The 21,392-nt window shown below is 38.1% G+C and overlaps 2 protein-coding genes across 3 annotated transcripts; one reads left to right on the forward strand and one right to left on the reverse strand.

Annotated features, from left to right (window-relative positions):
* Nucleotides 1-663: 663 nt before the first annotated feature.
* LOC137950600 (protein DETOXIFICATION 33-like) lies at nucleotides 664-3,506 on the forward strand. The gene is made up of 8 exons (XM_068797161.1): nucleotides 664-1,092; nucleotides 1,188-1,729; nucleotides 2,006-2,095; nucleotides 2,181-2,237; nucleotides 2,324-2,562; nucleotides 2,675-2,793; nucleotides 2,877-2,963; nucleotides 3,045-3,506. The coding sequence occupies exons 1-8, from the start codon at nucleotides 820-822 to the stop codon at nucleotides 3,114-3,116; spliced, it is 1,479 nt and encodes a 492-aa protein (XP_068653262.1). The 5' UTR covers nucleotides 664-819; the 3' UTR covers nucleotides 3,117-3,506.
* Nucleotides 3,507-3,690: 184 nt separating this feature from the next.
* On the reverse strand, nucleotides 3,691-20,411 carry LOC137950306 (serine/threonine-protein kinase TIO-like). 2 transcript variants are annotated; one of them, XM_068796701.1, is made up of 24 exons: nucleotides 20,312-20,411; nucleotides 19,733-20,103; nucleotides 19,433-19,527; nucleotides 19,240-19,314; nucleotides 18,961-19,053; nucleotides 18,750-18,824; nucleotides 18,534-18,626; nucleotides 18,139-18,202; nucleotides 17,660-17,744; nucleotides 11,572-11,644; nucleotides 11,421-11,489; nucleotides 11,229-11,309; nucleotides 10,995-11,103; nucleotides 10,807-10,926; nucleotides 10,412-10,550; nucleotides 9,765-9,939; nucleotides 9,517-9,615; nucleotides 8,902-9,435; nucleotides 7,401-8,537; nucleotides 7,088-7,321; nucleotides 6,692-6,835; nucleotides 6,528-6,608; nucleotides 4,619-4,807; nucleotides 3,691-4,447 (listed from the first exon to the last, which is right to left on the reverse strand). In XM_068796701.1, exons 3-24 carry the CDS (start codon nucleotides 19,520-19,522, stop codon nucleotides 4,202-4,204), a joined length of 4,005 nt encoding a protein of 1,334 aa, XP_068652802.1. In that variant the 5' UTR covers nucleotides 19,523-19,527; nucleotides 19,733-20,103; nucleotides 20,312-20,411; the 3' UTR covers nucleotides 3,691-4,201. The 2 variants fall into 2 exon arrangements, with proteins under 2 accessions (XP_068652802.1, XP_068652801.1); XM_068796700.1 differs by lacking the exon at nucleotides 19,733-20,103.
* Between the last annotated feature and the right edge of the window lie 981 nt (nucleotides 20,412-21,392).

The raw sequence follows: 21,392 nt of genomic DNA on the forward strand, positions 1-21,392 counted from the left end.
TATTTCAATTCTATTTTTTTATTTTAGAAAATATATAAATATCATAATTAATTTCTTATGGAATAAATAAATGCAAGAAAACCGATTAAAGAGAATTTTTTTAGTAAAAAAATTAGGTAAATAATTCTTTTGTCATTTTGTTTTCATAAATTGGCACAAATGGTCCCTCAAAGTGTTATTTAATAATTTAATTGTACTTTTATGTTGTGGTTACAATCATAGTCGTCCATTCGTATGATCCCACATGAAAGGAGATCCATTTGTTTTTTTATTTTATTTTTTGTCTTTTTTTTTTCAAAAATAAGATGTAAACTCTGACCCGGCCGCCAATCCTCCGAGCAACCATTCTTGTTGTTTTTCTATCAACCTTGCATCAAAATGTTCATAAAAAAATCAGACCTTCCAGTCAACTCCCACTCACCCCTTCTTCTTCCCAAACTTCCACCTGACAGTCCATCTTCCAGTAAAGGAAAAACAGTCGCCCAACTTTTTTCACTCCTCGATCGATTCCCTTCAACGAAGCAGGTGACTGGCTGTTAAAGCAAGCGTGCATGCAATACCCTTTTTATTTTCTGGGCGGATCGCAGCTGAATCTAGCCGACGAACTTTCCTTATTAATACTGCTAGTCGTTTGCAATTTGTCTATCCCACCCGCCATTGATGAACTGTCTCAAAAGAGAAGGCCACCTTTCTGTTGAACTCCATAAAAAGGCAGCCGGGGGTCTATGGTACGTAACTGAAGGCATAGCTATATATGCAGTTACTGGCGGAAGGATAGGAAGGGTCTGAATCTGAACAGCAATCGATCAGTCTGCAGCAATGGATAGTGCTCCGTTGGTGAGGTGGCCAGAGGACGAAGACGACTACATTCTCGGCTCCCGCAACGCATCGCCATCGAAAACCGTATTCATCAAAGCATGTCAGGAGTCGAAGAAGCTCTGGTACCTAGCCGGACCCTCCATTCTCATTGCCGTCTTCCAATTCGGCCTCTTCGCAGTCACACAGACATTTTCTGGTCAGCTGAGTGCAGTTGATCTCGGAGCTGTCGCAATGGGAAACTTGGTCATTTCCGGGATTGGATACGGGTTTCTGGTGATGACATACTTCTCTTCTGACTTCTCTGCATCAGATCAACAATCTAGTACTTCTTTCTTGACTTCTCGTATCTTCTCTAATGTGTGCTGCAGATGGGAATGGGAAGCGCATTGGAGACACTCTGTGGGCAAGCTTTCGGCGCTGGGCAGCTTCACATGCTCGGCATCTATATGCAGAGATCATGGATCATTCTCGGCGTCACCGCCGTGCTGATAACTCCAGTCTTCATCTTCGCAGGGCCGATACTTAGGCTTTTGGGCCAGACTGCTGCGGTGTCTGAAGTGGCCGGCAAGTTCTCTATATGGATTATTCCGCAGCTCTTTGCCTACGGCTTTAACTTCCCCATACAGAAATTTCTCCAGTCCCAGAGCAAGGTGATAGTCATGGCATGGATATCCGCCGCTTGCCTTGTCATTCACATCTTCTTAAGCTGGCTATGCGTGTTGAAGCTTGGCTGGGGACTGGCCGGCGCTGCCATTACTTTGAATGTTTCTTTCTGGCTTCTGGTGATCATGCAGATCATCTACATAGTTTCTGGATCCTGTCCCGGAGCTTGGACTGGCTTCTCCTGGCTGGCGTTTAAGGATCTGTCTGGGTTTATTAAGCTCTCCATGGCTTCAGCTATCATGCTCTGGTAAAGTTTTACAAAATGACACCCTCACTCAGTTTTTCAAACTTGATCATGGTTGAACACTTGTATTGACAAAGACTGTCTATTTCATGAACTGCGAACATTAATGGGTAGCCACAATTCTGTTTCATGCTGAGACTCACTCAGAAACTCTCAGAGGATTTTTCTTGCTAGTCCCAACTTTGTTTGAGAAGTCTTGAAAAGAACAATTCTCTCATATTCAGGCAGTTTGCTTCAGCTTTAATTGCAGTTTAACGTGCCATTTGCTATCTGTTGCAGCTTGGAGTATTGGTTCGTAATGATAATCATCTTGCTGGTAGGCCATCTAAAGTACAACGCAGAGTTGGAGGTGGCTGCCACAGCTATCTGGTGAGCTGATTTTTTTTTTCTTTTTTTCTTTTTTTTTCTCTTCTTAGCATTGGCTAATCTGATGTTCTTTTGCTCTCCTTTATAGCTTGAATCTGGATGGGTGGATCATCCAAGTCCCAATCGGATTCATGGCTGCTGTGAGGTGAGAAAGCTGCTGAAGTTTGCTTTGATCCACTTAGTTGACAGCAGCGTCTAAATGACCTTTTTCCATTGCTTTGGCTACTACAGTGTGAGAGTATCAAATGAACTGGGAGCAGGGCGACCCAATGCAGCCAAATTCTCAGTGATTGTTACAGTCTTGACTTCATTAACAGTAGGAATATTCTTCATGTTATTGATTCTAACAACGCGCACGATCTTCCCCATCCTCTTCACCAGCGACCCCCGCGTCATGGCAGAAGTTTCTAAGATCTCAAGCTTCCTAGCACTCACCATCATTCTCAACAGCGTTCAGCCAGTACTGTCAGGTAACTTCCAAGCTCAGAGTTGATCGATCCAACACGGAAAACCTTCAAAAAGGGAAACCTAGTATGAATAAAGATTTAGATGTGCCTCAATGAGATCTTTGCAAAATAACAGGAGTGGCTGTTGGAGCTGGTTGGCAAGCAATTGTTTCCTATATAAATATAGGATGTTACTTCTTGGTGGGTCTGACTTCAGCAGCATTGCTGGGATACAAATTCAACTTTGGAGTAATGGTAAGCTGTTTAAATCTGAATCTGATAAGAAACTTTTACTTTCACTATTTCTCTTTCAGCTAACACAGAGTGTATGCCATTAGGGTATCTGGGGTGGGATGCTACTTGGCTTTGTTGCACAAATGATAATTCTTTCCATCGTTACCTTCCGAACAGACTGGAACAAAGAGGCAAGTCAGACCTGAAACATCTAAATCCTTCAATACCTTTTTTTCTTATTCTCGCTTTCACTCACAGTAACTCTGCTGCAGGCATCATTAGCACAAGAAAGGGTTTCAACATGGGAAAAATCATCGAGGGCACCTACAGAAGAGACTATTTAAGCAAGAATATTGATGTTGAAGAGGACCTTAAGAGAGTCATTGTTACTGAAATCTTTGTTATCCTATGATAACTTTTTCCAATATAAGAGATAAATAAATTTCAAAAGAAGTGGAGAAGAAGGTACCAGATCTTCAAACTACTGGAAAGTCATGAGCAATGGAGCATTGTATTTTGGTTCATCCAAACAAATTCATAGTTTCAGTGGAGTGAGCATTTCCTCTTGTAGTTCGTCAGGCATCAGCCCCATTGGTTCAAAATCCTTGATCCATTTTTCAAAGAATGTAGTTCATGTTTTTGTATAAGCTGTTTTTCATTCGTCTTCTTGTTCTTCAATGCGCTACAGAAAGCCATAGCATTGAGCTTGCTTGGCGGGCAATATAGAAATAGCTTAAAATTACTGAGCGTATGATTACTATAGAAAGAAAAAAGCATTATGTGGGAGGTTTTGAAGTTTCTTTCTCTGTTACATATGCATTTGTGCAATCACTTTTGCCTTAACAAAAAGCATCCTCTGACCACAAAAAGAAAGAAACAGTAAAAATATAAATAGGATGTCTTGCACTAGTAAGAGGATAAATGGAAGCAGGGGCTCAAGTTGTAGAAAGAAGACCATCCTTTGGCATAATTTGACATAACAATTGACAGAAAAGTAACAAAAGAAAAAGATCGGAGTTGCTTAAACAGCAAAGAGCCATATCCACATATCCAATCTTAGAAGTTTAAACTGCAACAACCTAAGCAAAAGGTGGTAAGAGACCATCAATCACGAAGTATCCTTTTGATTTATGCCTGTAATCCGGGTCATTGAATAGAACACAAGCACTTATACGACCATCACAAGAATCTTGGAAATGCCTGAAAAGGAAGACTCGGCCAGGAACTCTTAAATACAATTTAGCAGGAAAAACAGCTATATGGCAATCCTTCTATATACTTTATCCCTGTAAGAATTCAACTACACGAATCCTCCTCCTAGGCACTGCTGTCCTTAGCCAACTCATCACATTGATTACAAACTTTCTTTATATACATATGCCTTATAAATCCTCCAGTCGGGTATAAGAATCAAAATCAACAGCTGACATCAATCTTCAGATACCTTGTTAATGATTAGTGAAGCATAATTTGCAATCGCTGAATCAGGGGACTTTCTTAGACATCCAAGAACAGGAAAGAGCTCTGAAGTTCGTAAGAATTGCCTGCAAGGTGCATGGTTACACATTTTTCCCAGTGAGAAGAGTGCAACCTTTAGTGGGGACTCATTAACTGTATCCCTTCTGCTGGGGCTCAAAGCCACCACCGAACAGTCGGAGACTAGTTGTAGCAACGCCTGAAACAAAGCTCCAAAATGTAATCAGAGATACACTTTAGTATGGCCATGGAGAGAGCTACAAAATCTAACAGAGTGCCGACAGAAGATTGTCCATATGCACACCCACTGGTTTCCAATAAAAACACAAACACCCAACTCACTATTACACAGAACAAGCCGCTTGCTTACCTGCATTGCACCATTTGAGATAATGTCCTGGCAGAGCTTGGCCGAGTTGCGCACAAGATTGCTGAGTGCACCTGCAGCATTTCCTTTGGTTTTGTCTTCCTCGGCTGAAAGCAACAGATTAGTGAGTTGAGGTATTGATCTTCTGAGTTCCTCATAAAGGTGGTCATTGTAGTATGCAGCATTTCCCACCTGGACAAATAGCAATAACTTTCGCATCAAGTTTTTCTAGAGATGCTTTTTCCACTACCTGCTATTTCAAAAATCAAGAGCAAGAAGAATAATGCCTATGCAACTATGTCTAGCTGTAGGCAAAACTACAGAAAGCAACGCAGTTCCATATCCTGAAAGGAGAAACAAAACTAGGCCTTTAAAACAACACAAGGTCCTCCCACAGAAACATCATACACATGGCTCATTTTTCAAGAAGGGTGTGTAATTAGAGGATTAGAAAGATGAAAAATTCTTAATCTTTATATGCAATAGGAAGAACATTCTAGTTTCAACTTCAGTAAACAGAATATAAACTGCAAAAAGCCTGAGACTTTTTTAGTTGAAAGTCTACTTCTATTCCATGCAAAAGTTTAATGCCTGAACCTTGGTCAGTTAAAATATTCAAGAATCAAGCACATCCACAGTTCAACAATTGAACATCCTACCTAATAGTAACGAAAATGAGGTAAAGCTGCTCTGCATCTCAATAACTTCTATTTTCTAGTGACAACTCAATTAGGCCAGCCCATTGAAGAGGTATAATAGAAAATATCTGGTGAATGTACCACTAATCTAAGACACTATATTGATGCCCTACCAATAAAATACAAGTAAACCCTCAGAAACACCAATTAGAAATACGAAGTTCATATCAACTCAGAAAATAGGAAATTTGGGTCAACTATATTACATAAATATATTTCTGTCGTGTAAAACTTGGGATGAGAATCATATACATTCTATGTAAAATGTAAAGCCTAATTGGATGAGCATTGTACCTTTGGCGCAAGGGCCCAATGGGGGCTTTCTATTGTGAAGTCTTGAATTTAATTTTTTCAGAATATAGGGTTCAACATTAAGAGAAATAATAATAATAGTAATAATAAAAATATTATTATTATTATTATTATTATTAAGAAGAAGAAGAAGAAGAAGAAAGAAAGAGAAAACTAAAAAAACAGGCTCACATGAACACCAAGTATGAATGGATAACAAAAAGGCCACAATCTAGGCAAGGTTTCATGAAATAAGTCAAGTAAAACAGCAGATCCCACGTATACTAATGTTGTTTTAGGTGGGGTCAAGAAGAAAATAATAGATAGGTGGGGCAAATAAACTAAGTAGCCTTCACGAAGTACCAGGGAAGCAAGAAGTAAACCTCATGTAACCAAGAATATCGAAATTAAGAAATACTCTGCAACCATTTTATAGAGACAACATGTAATGTTAAATTTGGGAAATCAAGCGAGAAACTGAATATAGATGTAAAAGTAATAAATGTGTTCTCATAAGCAGCTAGATGGATCTCATTATCACATCAAAGCCTTGTGCCGATTACACTTAGGTTACAACAACTTACCAAAAGAGTCCATTAACTGATGTGAAAAAACATGCCAGATGGGTAACAGTGCTTCCAATCAAGTTTCACGAATATCACTCAAGTACAACAGAAAACTAGATATCACCACTGGGTGTTAAACTTTTCCAGACTATTAAGAAATCCAGAACTTGTGATTCTAATGAAACTATTTCTATTTATCCATGCCAAATTTTCTCTCCCTTCCAACAAAAAAAATATATGTGCATCAAATGGATTTTCACACTTCATAAGCAGTAAATGGTTGCAACAGGCATCCTTATCTTCTGAACATAAAATAAAAGTAATTTATCTGAAAAGGAGGGAAAAAAAAGAACTTACAGCAAAGCATGCAAATTTTCTTGTTCGCTTATCAAAATCAGCACATCTGTCAATAAGTAGACCAATAATCTGATGCTTTGCCTGGAAAGAACAATGACTCAGAAAAAGTCTATAAGAATGGCAGCCGCATGAGGAATAGGATCTCATGAATTTCCAATACTTACTAGCAAACTATAGAAGTAATCGCTGTGTCGACACATGTTGCCTATGACACTGCAAGTTTTTGCTCGTATATTTCCATCTTCATGAGAAAGAAACTCTTTAAAGAATTCCAGCAAATTTGCTTTGTCAATGGCTTCATAAAATTCCTGCAAACCATAATATCCCAGTGACACATGTCCATTACAAGTTTCCATTGTTTTCAAAAGTTACTTTTCATGGCAGTTAGATCACAAACTTAAAACATGCAGAGGTTTAGGCAAAATAAGAAGAGAGAGAGAGAGATCATAAAAGTACTATAAAAAGTGGTATTCCGGAAGAAGTTATCGGAACAAAAAACAAAGTATTTAGAAAACCTGCTTCAAACAGAAATACCTAAGTAAACAGATTGATGTACTTACGACTGACATCCGAGCAAGATCAGAGACTATCATCAGAGTATCCAAAACAACCTCTTTCGGGCTTGAAGTGCCAACCAGTTTTCCCACCTTCTTTGGATCTAACAAGCCATCCCTGACAAGCTGACGAGCAACAGGTGGGTAGCCTGTCATTTTGGCCAGCAGAGCCACTGGTCTTGCCAAATCTTTTACCTCCAAAGCCTCCAAGCAGCCAAGAACACAAGCTGGTAAACCCACCTGCAAATGATACCGCAGTTTTGCTAAAATTCTCAACATTCCATAGGTGGATGAATAAAGTGTATTTTTAAGTTCTAACCTCCAGAAGGATTTTGGCATACTGAGGCATGCTTGCCTGAATTTCTTTCATCATTTCGCGATTTTCCACGCCAACTCTTCCACCAGGTGCCCCCATATTCAGAATGAAACCACTATTAACGGATACAGTAGTAGATGGCAAACCAGGTTCACTCTGTACAGCGACAAAAGGAAATGCCAAAAGGTCAATAACTGCATCTATCAGATCTTTAATCCCTTCATTTCCACCACCTGACCCACTCCAGCACTTCAAAATGTTCAGATGTGCTTCAGAAATCAAACTACTTATGAGCTTGATGGGTTCTCTCCTAAACAAGATCTCCCGGAAAGCACCTCCAATAAGGCAATGGCATACTGAAGAAACAGTCGAAACAACTCCAACAGGTGATAGTCCAACCTGGTCCTTTGTCTCATCTGACCCTTGCAAGGAAGCAGCTAACAAATACATAAGAAGCTGAGGAATGCCATTTGAACACGCTTGCTCAACTGCAAGTGGACCACCCCACCTAAGCCTTGTCTCCAATAAACCAACACAACCATCCCTAAGCCCAAGCATGTTTAACAGAACCTTAATGTTTTGACCACCCATGCTATTTTCATCAGATAATGAAAGTCGTAGGTAGGCTCGCAGTGTTGCAGTTGGTGGAATCAAGGCCAAGGCAGTTTCGGATATGGGTGATTTCAATGGTCCCTCATTTTCGAGGGATATGAGAGATGCTAGAGCCAGCATGGCAGAAGCACAATGAGACTGTAAGGAACTTGTCAACCTGTCATCAGACGAAGAAAGATGAGTCAGGAGTGAAAGTCGAGCCCGCTGTTTCCTTGCAGAAGTCGTCAGCATGCATGTTGCAGAACCTCTTCCAGCGTATTTCAAGCACTGTGAAATTGTTGCCAGGGCAACACAAGAATGAAGTACAAGAGCATGGGGGTTGGATAGTTTGGATTTCTGGTTGGTCGCTTCTCCAGTTGATGGATCTTTGTTCGAAGATGAAGCACATAAAGATAATACAGAGAAAATTCCAGAGACAACAGTTCCATCTCCTCCACCATCAATAGTAGAAGTAATTGGATCAGAATTTGGCAAGCCACACAGTACTTGGCAGACTGAGTTGCCACATAATGAGATCTTCGAAATTATCTGAAGAAGTGAAGGAGCCATTGTAATTAGTACAGTAATGGGTGAACAACGTAGTGCCAACCAAGCCAATGTGAATGCTACTAGAACACCTAGAACAGTTACTTTTCTAACTTATTAAAAATGACCATCAAACAGAAACAAAGAAAATGTTTGAACAACCCAAAGTAACTGATTATCATGAACAACAATAAAAGAGACAAGAATATTTAAAGGCTAGCCAAATGTCATGAGAGAAGTTAGAAGTAGAGCCTCAGTAAAAAATAATGTGGTAGAACCATTACTAGTCGTGCATTCTGACAAACATGCATGATAAAAAATAATCGATTGGATTATTGTTTAACTAGCAAAAGTTAGAAAAAGACACCTGAATTGCAGCTGCTAGTGAAGATTCTACACCTTGCTGAAGGCAATAGCATATAGCAACCTGCAATGCCTTCGATTTTAGGAATGCTCTCCCTACAGTGTCAACCAGTTTACCCCACTCTGACTCGAGCAGCAGTCCCTGATCCTGAACCCTGCCATCATGTGCATAGCTCTGCAAAGCTTTCAGTGGAAATAAATGACTTTGCCCTTGCAGGGACAAAATTCCTTGTGCATCCATCAAAGCCCAAATGGCTTTGCATGCTTCTCTTGCAGCAGGAAACAAACTTGAAGAGCCAGACATTAGGCCAGAACCCAAAGTGATTAAACATTGACATAATAAATCAACAATGCCAGATGTTTTAGCATAACTTAGTATCTCTTCTGAAATCTCTCTCACAGGAGAAGGGTCAGAAATGCCATTTGCAGGAGACACAGATGCTTTGAGTCCCAAAGCAACTCTAGTTAATATGATTGAAACACATGCAGTTGTTTCATAAAGAACTCTTGCAGATGCATCTCTTGAGTACAATGTAACCTGCAAATTGGAAGATAGAAAATTATGAAAAATATTTAAAAGGATCATGAAGCTTTTCTTCATAATTTTATAAATGAGAACCTGTGGGTAAAGTTGAACAAGGGCAGCCCAGTGCCGGACATAAGAATCACCCATTTTGCTTCCACTACTATCCAGCAATCTCTTCAGAAGCGAAAGGCTCTGTAAAACAATAGGAACCCCAATCAAGAAAACGCAAAATAAAATGACCTTGAACAATTCAGGATTAAGTGGATGATCATAGATCAATGTTCCCCTCCTGAAGTAATAAAGTGAAGCAAAGAACTTCAAGACATTAGAGTCTAAATTACCTTTCCCATTAAGACATTATAACTATCAGAAAAGTCTACATTAAGCAGGGCAGAGACTACTCTGACGAGTGTGCAGATTACATCATCTAGTACTGCACTGGACTGAATGGCCCCGGCTTCAATTATGTTTGCTAGAATCCCCAGGGATTGCTTAACATGAACGACTGAAACATCCCTGCACAAATATAACAGAAGGATTTTAAGGCAAAGTAATAAGCCTAAAGTCCATCTTTGTCCTCTTAAAACTTTTGACTCAATTAAGCAATTCAGCAATTAGCATTTGGTTACTTTACTATGGCTTTGGTTAATATTCCTAACTCCGTAAGCTCATATTCTAAAAGCCAAGCATAAATTGGATAATAACCATTATAGTTGTTAAGCTTTTGCTTCATTGCCTGCTGTTGTTGTTGACAATCACGTGTCCATTGGTTCACAAGCTATACCGATCAAGAAATAAGTTAGTGATCATTGCAGGGTTTTTTCTGTCAGAGGCTCATAGTTTGGCAATGCCACCATAGAATAACCAGAAGCATTTACATTTCAAACAGTTGAGACATGGCTTTTAGTTACAAAGATAAAAGATATGATAATTCTACTTTCGTTTTCCCCTATGAGACAACAGTAAGAGATACTTAAAAAAACTTCACCTGCACAAACTTGCTGATTCTTCTGGCAAAGTTTTCAACGGCTGTAGAATAAGTGTGAGTGCTTCACTATCTTGACCAATACTGATTGCTCCTTTGACAGTTCTGGAGTTATTCTCCAACCTATCGAGCACTCGAGAATCTGATAAAAGTGCAAAGCATAACTAACATAGTTAATTTTGTAGAACCCATTCTAGTTGAGAGAAAAGGAATACATTTATTCTATACATTTGAACTCATTGGTGTGAATTTCAACATCCTATTTATAGCGGTGCACAATCTAGGGCTGCTCAGTGAAAACAATGTGGAATTCAAGCAGTGCATACAAAGTGAAGAAAGATGACTAATGACTTTTAAGGTACTTGAGCAATAAGGAATTACACCTGGAGAAACAATACCTCCGGAGTCCTCTTGAATAGAAGCATCATTTACAGCAGGGGAGAGGTCATTCACTTTGATATTAGTGGGAAATTTCCTAGAATTGTCACTTTCATCAACTGAAGCAGATTGTCTACCACCTAAAAAAAAATTGTCAGAATAGATAGCCGAACTGTAAGACAGAAAAGTATTAGGGTAATTATCTCACCCTCAGGACTTGTAGGAGAGGCACCAACAGTTGAATCAAGTATATGCTTTACTTCTCCTCTCCATGCTGCATCACATCCCCTTCTGACAGCATTTGCAGCCCGGATCTCCTGGATATTATCGACAACACATCAACCACACTCATAACAAATTGCTCTAAAGCAAACAAAGCAGCTAAATATGTCCCCTGGACCATCTAAAAGACAGCAAATGATAGATTTGAAGCCAACAATACCCTCGCCTTCAGCTCCTCAGGGCTTTCTATTACAAATGGATGCTCCAGAAGTGCAGGCCAAGTCATCCTTTTTTGAGGTTCCTGCTTTTCATTCTTTTGTTAGAAATTTTTTTGAAAAGTCATAATAATGTGCACTTCAGCAATTTCTATCACATCTGGAAGGGTCAAAGGTGACTGAATCAAGTTAACTACCTTGCTTAGCAAGCCTTTTAAAAAACTTTTAAAGCTTGCGCTCATGCTCTCCGGATATTTAACAGGATCCTGCCACAGCAAGGTCAATAAATTGAGCCTTTATGTAACAGCCTCCAACAATTTTCAAAAACAGAGAGAGGAGGAGACTTACATTGACAATGTGTTTAATGAGTGCATATACTGAATTGGTATAAAAGGGAGGCTGACCAACAAATAGCTCATACCTAGTTCCACAAATTGGCATATGTAGTTATAGCAGTGCCTAGCAAACATGAGTATTTTTTTCCTTTTATTTTTAAAAAAGTGAACAATATTTTTTTTTTTAAGAATATTGCAATAAGGTAAATGATATAATATAGGAAGAGAAGCCAGCTCAGACAAAAATAAAAAATTAAAGAGACATAAAAGCAAAAATAACTGATTATGGAAGCCACCTAACTCATGATGGAAGGTGTTTGCACAACAAGGTGTTTACAAGAAACACCTTCCATAGCAAGGTTATTCATAGTTGAGTGATCAGGAAACATACTGCTGAGAGATCTCCATGGAAGAGACCAGATCTTGCATTTTCACATAAAAGTGAACCAACTCCAAAGGATTGCATTTTTCCACACGCCAAGAAATAATTATTGTTAGCATGGTATCATCAAAATCTGATATCTAAAATTGCTTCGGATTTTGTAGGGTTAAATTAAAAAAAAAAACTGAGTTATAAATTGAGGCAATAGGACTTCTTATGTTGTTAGTCATTTTAGGATGGAACCAAGCTGAATTTATGATATCAAAGCCAGGTTCCATCTGTTTGTCTGTTCTATTAGGTCTGGTTGAAAGTGCAACATGAAACAACAGAAATGAAGATGTTAAGGGGGATTGAAACCCCTACAGAAATACAAGATCTAGAAGCACCTGATTTTGCTAGGCCATCCTCTAAATGATATTTGATCTTAAAATATGTATACACAAAATTGTAAAACATGAAGAAGGTGAACCACCTCGTCATAACAATGACAAAGATGCCAAGATGGAAGTATTTACCAGATAACCAAGATATGATTGTTCAGAAAGCCCCTTCAACAACAAGGGGACCAGCATCAATTATGGCTTGGAAATCTGTTTGTTTTATAAATTGGGTAACCAGTCTCCTAAAGTGGGCAGTCATTTTAGGATGACTGGGCTCCAACATAACATAGTATCAATGCTAAGCCCAAGCCCAAGGTTCCATCAATAAAGTACACATCTCAGACATATGTCTGACTAATTCTATCAGGCCTAGACTTGAGAAGGGGTGTGATTGTATGCAAAAGTATAGCACGTTTGAAATGATTTGGGAATGCAAAATTATATGTTTGAGCAATAGGGTGTGCGAGGGTAAGCAAAAAAAAAAAAGTCACACATCTGAAATGATTTGAGAATGCAAAATTATAAGTTTAAAAAATAGGCCTCCTAAGTGACTGATCACGTTGAGATTGATCCAAGTCCAAGACGAAAATTACTTTAAAGTTTCCTTCAATAATCAAAGGAAGCCCCTGTTACGGTCCCGGATCTGACACGTGGATTCATTGGGAGGATCTGCAATCTGCCACGGGTTACGGGTCTTCCAAGCATTACCATAGGGGTAGTAGGAAGACATGGAGAAGACGAAAACGAAAGATCAAGCCTAAGGGAAGCTTGAAAACCCTAGAGCTCGTTGAGGAGAACTCTAAGCCTCTTTACGCTAGATTTAACCTAATTCTTAATACTTCAATGTTTCTATTTCTCATTAGTCTTACCCCTTAAATAGGGTTCACCCGGTTAGGGTTTACAATAAAATATTCTAAAAATACCCCTATAAATAAAATATTCCAAAAATACCCCTATAAATAAAATATTCCAAAAATACCCCTATGACCTAAAACTGAAATAAAATAAAGTAAATTAAAGAAAACACTAAAATAATAATGTTATTGTGTGCATAACATTACACCCCCCTTGGAAAACGAGCTTGTCCTCAAGCTCGGAAGTAGTGTCTGTATGCCGACGTCGTCACCGGTGCTGAAGTAGCATCCGCGAAAGCTATGACGCCCTCTGTTTGCCCGTTTTTTTTTTTTTTGGTGGGGGGGGGGGGGGGGGGGGGGTCGAGTTAACCTGGGTTGACCGGGTTCAGGAACCCGGTCCGGCTTGCGACTCAGCGGACCGGGCCGATTAAATTTTCCTAAGTTAGGAAAATTTAATCGGGAGTCGTCGTCTTCCTTTGGCGGCTCCCGGACTCTCCGACCGGCAGTTCCATTCCTCACGGCACCGACGAAGTCCGGCAATTGGCTTCTTCTTCCTCTCTCCCGGCACCGACGGAATCGCCTGATTTTCCAGTGATGAAGAGCAGCCCATTGGGGCTTTGCTTCGCCGATGGGAGAGTTGCCGAGACAGAGGGCTCTCGGAATATCGCCGACGGTTCTGCTGGAATGTCGCCGACGGGTCTTCTGCTGAATTGTCGCCGACGGTCTTCTGCGGAAATATCGCCGACGATCTTCTGCTAGAATGTTGACAATTTTGTTGTTGGAATGTCGCCGAACAGGGCAGAATTGTCGCCGATGGAGTCTCATGCTGCTCCTGCGGTGACTAGAAGCCCTTGGAGGCTTCGCCGATTGGAATTTTGCCGAGACAGACTCTCGTAAATATTTTCCGGTGGGAATGGCCGGGAAATTTTCCCCCTCCCATGCGGAACGGAAATTTTCCCCATTGGCCCTTTGCCGTGAGCAGGTGTCAGGGACTGATTTCTGTTGATTTTCTGCGTCCGCCTCTCGAGACCATTTTTTTTATTTTTCCGGCCATGGGCCGTTCTGCCCGTCTGAGATAGAGAATTGAGGTCGTATGACCTGTTTTGCTGCAACAACAAGTTTCTCCCTTCCATAACGTTCAATGGAAGCATCTAACTGTGCTCGTATTTTCTCCAATTCCTTACCCATAGTGATCCATCTTTCTTGGGATATAGAATAACCCATTGTGTTCCCGCTCTGATACCAGTTGTTACGGTCCCGGATCTAATATATGGATTCATTGGGAGGATCTGCAATCTGCCACGGGTTACGGGTCTTCCAAGCATTACCATAGGGGTAGTAGGAAGACATGGAGAAGACGAAAACGAAAGATCAAGCCTAAGGGAAGCTTGAAAACCCTAGAGCTCGTTGAGGAGAACTCTAAGCCTCTTTACGCTAGATTTAACCTAATTCTTAATACTTCAATGCTTCTATTTCTCATTAGTCTTACCCCTTAAATAGGGTTCACCCGGTTAGGGTTTACAATAAAATATTCCAAAAATACCCCTATAAATAAAATATTCCAAAAATACCCCTATGACCTAAAACTGAAATAAAATAAAGTAAATTAAAGAAAACACTAAAATAATAATGTTATTGTGTGCATAACAGCCGCTTTTGAAAAAAATATTAATAATCAGAGGAATCAGAAAAATTCTTGTAGAGCTTCAATCCATAAAGGAAAGCACTAATTTCAGCAATTCAATTATGCCTAAAGGACTAAAATATCCCATCACCACTTATGACCAGCCAGTTTGCCCAAAAATTTCCATTCAAATCTTAATTTGAACTGATGCAATGGAGGTTGGAACCAAGTGATAAAATAAGTTGGATGAGAGCAGCTGTAGCTACCAATTGAAGGTTCTGCTTTATTTTACCAAATTCAACCAAAATATCACTAATGGAAAGATAATAAATCATCTCAGTTTGAAACACATCCAGCAAAAACACAAAACTGTTGAGTTAGGATTTTGACCCTGCCTCTTGCAATTCTCTCAGCAATTTCAGGGCCATCAGAGTGTTTACTGAGATGAACATGTTGTAACCCTAGCTGTACAAACTCATCACCTGTCATGTTGCAGCCTTCATTTTTTAAGTTTGCGCCTAGTGGCCTTGCATTTTTGGCATCTTTACACAAATTTTTCCCCCTATCAGCTGATTTATGCCAACTCATCTGACTTGTTGATTTAACTTATTCTAACATCAGGTACAATATTGCCCGATGGTTTCAATTTGCATATGTTAAAGCTAGTCTGGGTCCTTCTCAAAATAACTAGCCAGAGTTAGGAGGCCTCTTCCAATGTGATAAGCACAAGATCTTTCTATTCTTGGATCTATGTATGACTATTCTTAACATTCCCCCTCAAGTATGAGTTTTCTTTATGACTCATACATAGAGACAATTTTGGGCGGAAGCCCACAAGTAAGCACCTGCTCCAATACTATTTAAAAATTAAATCCAAGCTCATTTCTAAATGAATAGCCAAACTTATAAGGCCCCTTTCCATGTAATATAAGCCCAAGATCTTTCTATTCTTGGATCTATATACAACCATTCTTAACACTCCCCCTCAAGTATGAGTTTTATTTATGACTCATATACATGGACAATTTTGGGAGGAAGCCCACAAGTAAGCACCTGCTCCAATACTATTTTAAAATTAAATCCAAGCCCATCTCTAAATGACTAGTCAAACTTATAAGGCCACTTTCCATGTAATAAGCACAAGATCTTTCTATTCTTGGATCTATGTACGACTATTCTTAACACTCCCCCTCAAGTATAAGTTTTCTTTATGACTCATAGACATGGACAATTTTGAGTGGAAACCCACAAGTAAGCACCTGCTCTAATACTATTTCAAAATTAAATCCAAGCCTGTCTCTAAATGATTAACCAAACTTATAAGGTCACTTTCCATGTAATAAGCACAAGATCTTTCTAAGTCAGATCTATGTTAAACTATTCTTAACAGCATATGCCTTAAAATACTAGCACATATCCTTCTAGTTTGCCAAACGTCAGATCTCCCACACCCATGGCTATTCAAGCTATCATCAAGAAAGGACCACAACTACGAATGACAATGAGACTTCTGTTTTTTTACTGTTTGCGCATGATGTTATGTCACTTTTGAGACAGGATGTAGATGAATATATACATGATTCTTTTCTTAAATGGTGAAAAATTCATACTAAGCAAGAGAGGACGCCAGAAAAGGCTACAAGGGAAGGCCCAAAAGGCTAGGGCATCAAATAGAAAAGATGATCAAGCAGGATGCCAGAATTAGAAGGTTGTTTACTCAAGATGCCGTAGTTTTCCTTTCCCACCAATAAAGATACAAGCAGAAACTGCCTACTCCATCAAGTTAGGTCCCTCTAATTTTACTGAGGTATTCTGTACTATGATTGATTCCCAGTCCCATGGGCACCTGTAAGCTCAGGATTTTGGATCTTACTAATATTGCTAGTTGAAGCCATTTTAATTTGGATGCATATTACCACTGATGAGAAATTGAAGAAAGAAAAAAGAAGGATGTGTAGAAGAATGTGGGAGATCAATCTATTTAATGAACACCCATGCATTAGCCTCTTGTTCATCGATTAAAATACACCGAATGATTGTCCCTTTTATATGAATTGACCCTACTTTCATACAAAAGATAAACCATCAACTTGATAACAAGCATTAGAATTCAAGTTCATTTCAGTTACAAATAAAAAGAGGAAAGAAAATCCTAAACATATTTTTTTATTATTATATAAAAAAATCAAAGTCGATATTCAAAATTGTTAGAAAAGCTATGGAAGGGTATTTTGGTCATTTTTACATATTCAGATGTTCCTGATTTCCTCATCATCTTATCCTACATCTTTCATTATGTCTCTAGACTTAATTTCATGTAATTTAGATGAGTAGAATGGGAGATGTAAGGATCTAAGTAATTTTAAGTATGTAAGGGACATAACTGTAAATTTACCAAATTCACTTATTAAATAGAAGGGGGTCAAGCTCGACCCCTAATGAGACCTCTCTCAAGAGTCTCTTTTTCATCTTTCTTCTCCCTCCTTTCTTCTTCAATTTATCCCCTTTTTTCTCTTCTTATTTTACAATTTTATAAAAATACAAAAATGACTAGAAAACGGAGGAAATGCCAAATTTGCCGCTTCAAAACTCATGTTAATATAGAGATAGTATCTAGGCACCTTATGGCACAGAGCAAGACCAATGACCACTGTTCCAAAGTGGTAATTTTAATACCCATGTGGCTTTACAGTCTTCCCAATTGCTCATATTTGGCCACATATGTGATAATTGAAATTTTAAGCAAAAAAAAAAAAAAAGAGCAAACCAGAGAAATGTATTTTGCCCCATCACTGTTGCTGGTGCTCTCACAATAATCCTAAGACATTCTTAAAATTAGAATTAATTAAAAAAAAACATACAGAATAACACCAAGAGACCACAAATCTGCGGTATGATTGTATGGCTGTTCACGGACCAATTCTGGAGCCATGTACAAAGGTGTACCTGAGTAAAAACATCAGTAGGGACAGTAAATAATCTAAGTATAAATGCCATAGCTAGGAGAACTACAAACACAAAATTCTCCTAGTTTAGAGGCATGGTAGTTTGTCTAGAAAAAAATTGAAAATTAAACCCTAAAATGCATGAGTGAACAAATACTAAAAACAAGAAGTTGAAGCTCTGTAACCACTTGAGGGAACTTGTCATGATTATCTAAGGGATCTAAACCATGTAGTGAAATTCAAACAGTTTGAAACTTCACAGCAGAAAAGAAATGTGATCTAACTCAAATTACAAATATGAATGCATACAACATCCACCAAATTAAAGAACAGAGCACAAGAATTGGTCTGTGGAGAGGAAACAGAGAAAATAGAAAATCCATTGAACATTTCACCTTTAATTGAGCGCAGGACAACAGTGTTTGTTGACATTGCTCTTGCAAATCCAAAATCACAAAGCTGCACACAAAACCACAACAACAAATTTTCTTCTATGAGCAGCAACCTTTGGCCATGAATTGGAAGAGAAAAGCGGGGGATACTATGTTTAAAATACAGTTTGAATCCACTGCTTTTGCATCATGCTGAAGCCATCTGTGAACATGTTAGCTAGTTTAGTTTTGAATGGAAAGGTTGACACGTTTCCATCACCTCAGTTAAGAAGGAAATTCTCACTCAGAGAAGTAAGGCATAATCTTCTCTTCATCTGTTAACTAATCTCTCAAAAAACAAAGTAATTTCTTGAAGAATACAAACACTTAATCAACATGGATAATGAATGGATGCTAACCTTTACTGTAGATTCAGCCCCAATAAGAATATTTTGTGGTTTCATATCCCGATGGATAATACGATTCTTATGCAAATAATAAAGTGCTCTAACCTGAAAAGCAACGAAAGATAAACTATACAAATGGGCACAAGGAAAAAAGACAAAATAGAACCCATGAGAGAAAGAACTAAAGACATGAATCACTTCTGAAGCTACAAGTGATGGGGAAAATACCAACTGTTTAGCAATTGCTTGAACTTGTTCCTCGGGAAGGCACTTGTCATCTTCAATAACCTCAAAGAGTTCGCCCTACAATATTAAAAGAGAAGACTTGCTACCTTATTCTTGCACTATACTTTCACTAAACGAAAATGTACTTGATAGATTATTTTTATCGAACTAATCCAATTATAAGTACTCAAAACAAGTATAAAGGAAAAAAGACCTGCGCAAATTCTGTGACAACACAAAATTCCTGAGAGCTTTCAAAGGCATCCAGCATTTCAATTATATTTTCATGCTTCAACTTCTTTAGAATCTGAGAATTCACAAAATTGTAGCAAGGGGGATAAGAGCCACTTATGAGCACCAGTGACATTCAATAGGTGCTAGATGTTGATCTTCGAGATAAACGAAAACAACTATTTTATCAATACTAAGGCACAATAATCAAGACCGTGATAAACTCGTCTGCTAGAAGAAGGATGCAAGTACCAGAGGATACCTCAATTTCTTGTCTCAGATTATGGATATCTTTTTCACTCTTTCCGTGTTTTAGGATAAACTTCAGTGCCACAATCTGCAGTCGATTGTAAAAGTAGTGTAACAGAAATGATAAATAACAGGATTGCTCCCAACCAAAGATCTCCATGTTCGGACATTAATCAAAATCCAACTTGAAAAGGAAAAGTACGAACCTGCCCTGTGTACTTGCGTCTTCCTTTATACACTTTACCAAAGGAGCCTTCCCCCACCAACTCTATCACATGGTAATTTTCTAAGCCCATTAAATCTACACCCGAAAAAAGTCATAAAAGTTATATCCAAGACTATAAATTGGAAAGATTTAATAAAGAAGATAGAAAGAATTATTATCTGCAGATTGCATATTGTATCTAAAGGTGCGTCTCACGCAATTACAGCATGAACTTCTGGAAAGCATAAAGCATGAAGTTTGCAACAAAACGGCAACAAAATTATATCTGTATGAAATTTACCTTAGATGAAGATAAATTTTGGGATGGATACTGGATGATATTCAGCAAAAATAACCACTTTTAATGCATATGGGCGCAGATAAGATATATAATTTTCAGAGAAAGGTGACAGCAGACACGTTGACCACTAGGTCACAAGCCAGCCTGATGATTGGCGGCTTGGAATTATGTGAAATATAAGGACATCGAGGGGGGAGTTGGGGAATGTGTAAAACAATAAAGCTAAACACATTGATCGCTAAAGAGATGGTTCGAATGCCAATGCCATGGTGGAGACGGAACACGGAAGGTGTGGCAGATAGTTGAGTTAGCTGTGAATAGCTACCATCCCGAAACCGAACTGTACGATGAATTAAGCTCCAATCAGAATCCTAGAGTCACAATTTAGTAAAAAAACATCAGATTCCATAAATCCTATTCCTCTAGACCCAACTCTGCTGCAAATTTCGGAGATGCAATAGAGACTGTGACCAGACTGATCATTTTCAAAATTCGATCCAGTGATGTACAGGAAAGTGCAATAATTCCTCGGTTTTTTTAGGAATAGAAAGAACAAGGAAGAAATGCTGCAAAGATCACCTGAGAATTTTTCCTCCCTCTTCGTTCTTCACCAAGGCTCTTCTGGGATGCGATCTTCGCCTCTGATCTTCCCCTCTTTTGAGTTTCGTCCGTCGTGAAAATTTTCCCGCCCATGTTTTCTGAAGTTGCCTAACGATATTTGAAATGACTACAGAGCACAAGAAAAGCTACATAATGACGTTCATACCCCTAACTTATATCGATAATACCCTCGAAAATTTTCATAATGACGTTCATACCCCTTATAGTGTACAGGTAATGTATTCCTTAAATTAAAATATGAATAAAATGCATCATTTTTTATTTCCTTTTTCGTCAGAATTAAATAAAATTTTATTTTAAAATTATTATAATAGTAGAGTTATTAGAATTATTATTCATCAAATAAGAGAGTTAGAGTAATTATTAATACTAGGGTCAACTCCGCTCAATCTCCCTGTCTCTAATCAACTAGACTGATTTTTCAGTTTAAAATAAATTAAAAATTAAAAATATTAGTTCAAGTTAGATTCAAAATAAAATGATGATTTTTTTATTTTGAATAATTTTCATTAAAAAAATTCCTATAATTTTTTTTTCTTTAATTGATTTTTTATGGTTATGCCACCACAAAACAATGAGAAAAGTAGTTACATTATTTGTATTTCAAAATATAATTAATTAATTAATTTAAAATAAAAATAAGTATCAAGAACCATTTTAATATTTTATTTTAATTTTTTTCATAATTTCCTATTAGAACAATAGGAACTTTTTTATCATTTAGAATATTTTTAACAACAGGAAACTCATTTTTTATTATTAAAATATTTATTATAGAAAAGAGGAATCAAGAGTGATTAATTAAATTTTTCTTCTAAAAAAAAGAGTAATTAATTACATTTTTCTTAAAAATAGCATAAACTCCAAAAAACATATCGCTGAATAGATTTTTTCTTTTAACATTTTCCTGTTAACACAAACACACCCTAGCATCAAGTTCTATAATTGTCAGTAACGAGAAAACTTAAGAGGGGGCCCATGAGCTTCTGGGCTTTAGTGTGTCTGCCCATTAGGTAAAAATCTTAAAAAGGCCGATCCC

This window comes from Aristolochia californica, unplaced genomic scaffold (assembly GCF_029961685.1).
Source record: "Aristolochia californica isolate CCGP_79_NKW_82.1479 unplaced genomic scaffold, dmAriCali1.0.hap1 SCAF_14, whole genome shotgun sequence".
NCBI classification, from domain to species: Eukaryota; Viridiplantae; Streptophyta; class Magnoliopsida; order Piperales; family Aristolochiaceae; genus Aristolochia; species Aristolochia californica.